At 54.7% G+C, this 6,000-nt stretch overlaps 1 protein-coding gene across 2 annotated transcripts in view; it reads right to left on the bottom strand.

Annotated features, from left to right (window-relative positions):
- Nucleotides 1-322: 322 nt before the first annotated feature.
- Nucleotides 323-6,000, bottom strand: part of ILRUN (inflammation and lipid regulator with UBA-like and NBR1-like domains) — an 86,462-nt gene continuing 80,784 nt past the window's right edge. For both annotated transcript variants that reach the window (XM_081044656.1, XM_081044655.1), the window contains exon 5: nucleotides 323-3,484. In XM_081044656.1, the coding sequence (XP_080900782.1) occupies nucleotides 3,449-3,484 (36 nt within the window). In that variant the 3' untranslated portion in view covers nucleotides 323-3,448. The remainder of the gene's footprint in view (nucleotides 3,485-6,000) is intronic.

Here is a 6,000-nt window from a genome sequence, read left to right as displayed (position 1 = left end):
CCTGTACTGCGCACTGGCCCCAGTAAACGCCCCAACGGTGCTGGATGGTTCCTCAACAGTAACTTCTTCTGGGCCGGGACAGGGCAGTGCCAACAGATGCAGGGACCCTGGGGACCTGCGGGCACTGGAAGCAGCTTCCTCACCTCTCTGGTCAGTAGGAGCCAGGGAGGGCAGCAGACCTAATTACACCCCCAGGACTGAGTTCCCATCTGCAAATGGAAGCGACACAGAAACCAAACAGTGCACATGAGGGCGCCACCTGAGGGGCCAAGCAGACACACAGGGGGTTGAGGGCGCAAGAAAACTCACCGACACACGTGCGAAGGTTTTTGTGTGTGTGTGTTAATTTAATCATACAAATATTCATTTATACAGTAAGGAAAAACCTCCTCATCTTCATCTCCTCCCAGGCACCACGAGGCGCCCCCACAATCACCCACCAGCTTGCTCACACACCACTGGTCAGGTGGAGGGGCAGCCACTGCAGCCCAGCACTCACCCAGGGAAACAAGGACAGGCAGGGCAGGGTGCAGTGGGGATCCGCTTGCTTTCCTGAGCCCTGGCAACCCCATCATCCTCTCCTGCTGGGGCTGACTGAATTTGGGGAGCTGTTTGTTCTCACACCCACTTCCGACCCCGGCCACCCTCAGGCCACACCAGCTGTCCTGGGGAAGTTCTTTCCAGGTTGGAAGTGCCTTTGCTGGACTTCACATATAGCCAGTCCTTACTGAGGGAGAGAAGGCTGTTTCTTGTAGAAAAATGCCCCAAATTCAACTGTCCCCATGACGAAAAGAAAAAGAAGGCATGCACGCGTGCACACACACCCACACACACCTCACTCCGTGCACACAGAGAGGCTCTTCCCAGGCGGAGCCTCTGCCTCCTACCCAGCACTCAGGCCCCTAAGGAGGGCGCCTGCCTGACCTCAGGGGTACGACACTGCTGGTCCTGCCAGAGACAGCCTGCCGTGTGGCGAGGAACAGCAGAAGCTCCTGGGGCTGAGGGTGGCCTCGGGCACCCCACCAGCAGGTGAGAGGGCTCCAAGCACGTCAGAGACCAAACGAATGGGCTGACAGGCCCCTGGGCGTGGGGAGCCGTGGACCCCGGCCCCTACTCCCTGGCCTCTGCAAGGAGCTCACCTCTCCAAGGACGTGTATGGACATGGTTTGTGCTTGGGAGGAAGCCAACGTGCGTGGGACAGTTACTTTGACGGGCCAGGCTGCCCACAAGCAAGAGGAGCAGGACGCCTCCGGCAGGAATGGCGGCAGGAAGCCCCTCCTGGGAAAGAGGGAAGGGGCCCGGAGCGTAGGGAAGATGAGGAAGCCAGGAAACCAGGGGCTGGAAGCCTCCCACGATCCTGCCAGTGGCAGGTGGAGATGTGCTGCTCTGAGGGCTACCAGGCCAGGAGAATGCTGGGCACGGAGGGCTCCAGGTGCTGGTGTCCCAGGAGGTTGGCACCAACAGGAGCGGCAGCCTGGGCCTAACAGGGCCCTCAGACAAAAAGCCATCGTGAGCTCCTGGCTTGGGTGGTGGCTGGGGCACCCAACAGGGAGTCCAGTCGGCTCTGCTCAGGAATGGGACACTCTTCGTGTGCATAGAAGAGGGTGCTCCAGTGTGAGCCCTAGTCCAGCCCCAGACCTAGACGCACTACCGTCCTCAGCAGGCCAGCTCCACTGTCCCCCAGAGCTTCTCCAGTGGACCAAAATTTATTCCCCGTTTTATTTGGGGGGAGGGGAGGAGGCAAAGGGTCATTTCATACAAGCTTTTCTCCCACAATCAAGCTTTAAAAACAAACAGTCTCAGAAGAGGATGAGGAGGAACAAACAACACACATTTTTGGAACTCAGACACCCAGACAGAGACAGACGGCAGGCAGACCCTCACCCACACCCAGGCTCTAGGACCCCACGCAGCCACTCCTCACCTGGTCTCACACCCCTGGGGTGGGAGGGGGGTGGCAACAGGCAGGCAATCTAGATCCATATCCCCGGCTGTCAAATCAACCAAGACCTGTCAAATCAACCAAGACTCGAGGGAAAGAGGGGGTGAGAAGAGAAGAGGGACTTTGCATATTCTTGTATCTTTGGCAGACAGCTGTTCTAGCCTGGTTCAAGCTTCCCATGGAGGTACCCACGCCTCAGCCTGCTAGGAGTCCACAGGCTGCCCCTGGGGCCACCTGCCGAAGACAGCAGCCAGCCAGCCAACGCGCCTCTGCTCTGGCTGGGCTGCCCCTCGCCCCCTGCCCCCCAATAACCAGGCGTCCTGCTCAAGGCAGGGGTTCTCTCATTTCCATCAAACTGTGGTCTCCACGATCAGTCAGTAACTGCAGCCCTTCCCACGGCAAATTCCCCATTTCTGGCTGTCTTTTCATACTCCGACAGCTCAGCCTCCACTAACGGGCTGTGAAAACACCACACAAGACAATTGAGAGGAAACACAAGGAAGCATGGACGCCTTCACACTTCCGGCTGCACACTCGCTGGTGAGCTGCACCAGCACCCGTGTGTGTGTGCACGTGGCACATGCATACACGCAGCACGAGCCACTGCTCCCAGAGTGAACAGGGAGCCACTGTGCATAAAGAAGCCAAAAGAGCAGTAAGCATGACGGCCTTTCTGACAAGAGAAACATGGAAGAAAAGCAATTTGAATTGTTACAAGTGCGTGCGGAAGGACACCTCTCGGGCTCCGAAACGCCCACGTCACCCGAGACCTGTCCTCAAGGCTTCCTCTGCGGGCCACACAGGGAAGTTTGGTCTTCAGAGAGGTTCTGATGGTAACAAGCCACAGGGGTGACGAATACAAATGTTAAAGGTGTAAATCAACAGAGATTAAAGAGAAGGGAGGAGGAAAAGGGTGGTAGATAATTCATTGGCTGATGCCACTGAAAACAAACGGGGTCAAAGACTCGCGGAGTCACGTGGCATGGCAGGCCCCCGGTGGCACTGACCCGCAGAATCCCCACACACGCCGCGCCAGCTTTCACCTGAATCGCTTCCAGAGCAAGCAGCTATTCTACAGAGTACGCTATCCCTTATCTAAAAAAATAAAAGTGGGGAAAGAGAAAAAAATTAACATGTGCTCAAAACTACAACCTGTCTGCAGGCAAAATAAGTTTTGTTGAAAAAGATGGCTTTTTTCCCCCATTTTAAACTGTTTTTCCCTTCCCGAGTGACCTATGACTTGTCAGCCTGACGCCTACTAGACAGAGCCCGCGGCGGCTGCGTGGGTTTCTTCTTGGAGCCCCACACCATTCCAGCGAGTCGGCATTCACACATGCATACTGAGTTTACTCAAAACTAGTCTGTTCTGCTGCTTCCTCTTCTTCCGGGATGGGCTGGGTCAGAGCCAGGGGTCCACGCGGTGTGCTCTGCAATCCAGAGGAACCCCCTGCCCCCCCCAAGGTCAGGCCTTCTGTCTTTTGTAAGTTTCTTCTTGCTGACACCCGTTTAAGACTGGCCGAAGGGGTAAGGCCCGTGGAGCCCCTGGAAGAGAGTGAACACAGTCAGTGAGGGTAGACACACGGCAAGCACAACTTAACAACCAAAGCCAAGTAAAAGCACCTGTGGTTCCCAGGGAGCCCCAAGGACGCCGGAGGGCGCAGACAAGGCTTGAGGGCTGTCCTCGCCACACAACGCCTCAGAGGCCAAACAGCAGCACATTTCAAGTCTCGAAGTGTTCTCACTCCACCACCCCACCCAGAGAGAGGAGGGGGAGAGTCTTCTCATCTTTCCACCTGCACATCAATGGGTGCCAACTGTCCTCTCCCTAGGTCACAAAGCCTTCTTTCCTTCTTGACAACATGTCTCAGACTCTCTGCTAAAGACGCTTGTACCCCATTTCCTGCATCTTCACCTCCAAGATGCAGGTTACTGCTTATTAATGACACTTACGTCAATAACACAAGCACTGCAGCAGAAACGTGACCACCTACTGGGCACCTAGGTACCAGGCACGTACTAGGAACTTTGTGTACAGGCTTCCAGCTTCCATCCTCATCCCAACAGCCAGGGGAGAATTACAGCCATCTGACCTCAGAGCCTGAGACTCTTTCAAAGTCACAAGGGTAGTAAAAGGCAGAGCCCAGATTCAAACTCAAGTTTGGTCTCTGTTCTCCCCACATGGCCTCTCCCTTGCCACGTGAAGATAAGCTATATTCCAAATTCCCAAGGCATTTTCTCTGCGCTTGGCTGGGTGGCAAAAGCACCGTAGTCTCACTGTTCCCTTCATGAGGGAAGAATGAGACTCCACGAGGAGCAGCCACGGAAAGCAGCTGCATGGACTCGGTGGAGGTGGCCCGTGCCCCCCCCACTGCCACGCGGCTCCTGGAGAACGCTCCGTGGGAAGACCCCATCAAGGCCAAGGTAACTAGTAACCAGCCTCCCTAGAGTCCACACCCTAAACTGCCCCCTAGGGCGCAGAGAGCAGGCACCTCAGCTGTAACCACAACAAATGACCTGAGAGGGGTTTCCTGATGTTTGACAAGAGGCGGCACAGGAATGGCTGAGATGACATTTTCCATTAGCTTCACGGGATCTGGGCAGTCAATATTTGACTGTCTTTAAAAAATGACACATTTCGTTGAAAAGAAAGAAAAGTGCTCGGTTGCAGGGTTGCCAGTGATCAGAAGCCCTTTTCAGTATGACTGTTTGCTGCCATCTCCCTAGCATCTGGCATGTTGCCTGGCCCTTAGCTGGTACCCAAAGTATTGCTACATTAACAGCTGAAAGAACAGGCATTTCTTAGACTATTATCGGGAGTGTCAGAACCCTCTGAGGCCCAGGAATATCAGTCCTTCCAAAACCAAGTTTTTAAACAGCTGCTTAGGCCTGAGGACAAGTGGCTGGCTCATACCATCCATCTGGCCTCAGCCTCCTGGGTCAAGGAGGGGCCAGGCTCTCCTGGAGATGTACAGCCCTCAGCTTCCCGTGCAGTGGGACAGGCGTTGTGGAGAACGAGGAGGGGACCTGGGTTCTGCCCCTGCTTTGCATCCACTCACCCCCTCACAGGCTCTCAAGGCTCCTCCTTACATCTTTCCAGATTTAAGGCTCTAGGAGTCAACACAAAATACCCTGGCTCAGGAGGATGAAAAACAGTATTTCAAGAAAGAATGCCCTTTGGTCATGCTTAGGCCAGAGGTCAAACTGCCAAAACAAGGAACACGAGATTCAAGTTTCCATGTTTTTCAGTGAAAAGCACTGAAATTGCTCTTGCTTCCCCCCCCCCGCCCCCCACCCCCTATGTAAAGCCACAAAAGACCAGCTGGAGAGCTGCTTGGTGGTATCACTGAACTAAAGCGCCTAGGAAGGTGAATGTGGGGGCGGACAGGCCGACACTGACGGAGCACCCACAGAGTGCAGGGGCTGTCCCAGCACCGTAACAGGTTTCTTCAGTTCTCACAAAGACCCACGGAGGCAAGCATGGTCTCCACGCTCAGAACGGCGAGGTCACCTGATCAAGGGTACAGAGCTGGCAAGCAGAGCAGTAGTGTTTAAAATGCCCAAATGCCACACATCTGCCAGCGCCCAAGCCCATCACGCCCCCAGCAGGCAAGCTGAGACGGTAACCATCTCAGCAGCCATGGCACCCTCCTGCTCAACCCAGTGCGGGTGGGGTCGCAAAGGGCTGGCAGACTCCATTCTGCAGGGCCTTAGTCAGAGGGTCACACACACCACAGGTGGAAAGGAAAGAAGCTTAACACAAGCTGCTCTCAGCACTTCCCAACAACATTCATTCACCTGGAACAATCCAAGGAAAGCAATAACGGCGTAGATTCCCGTAAGATCTAAGACTAATACAATACTCAAAGGTCTCTCTGTACAGGAAGAAATGCACAGAGAAAAGAAAACCCTCAAACAAACAGCAATTGTTTTCTATGAAGTATTTCCCCCGTTAGCCTAGATTTCACTGCTTTCCAGACGAAAGCTCCACACACTTCACATGGGGTTCAATAAAGCGAGCAGCGGCCTTGTGACTTGTCTGGGAAGCGTGGAGAAGAGCG

This window comes from Rhinolophus hipposideros (assembly GCF_964194185.1).
Source record: "Rhinolophus hipposideros genome assembly, chromosome: 3".
Taxonomy (NCBI): domain Eukaryota; kingdom Metazoa; phylum Chordata; class Mammalia; order Chiroptera; family Rhinolophidae; genus Rhinolophus; species Rhinolophus hipposideros.
This window is presented reverse-complemented; position numbering and strand designations above follow the sequence as displayed.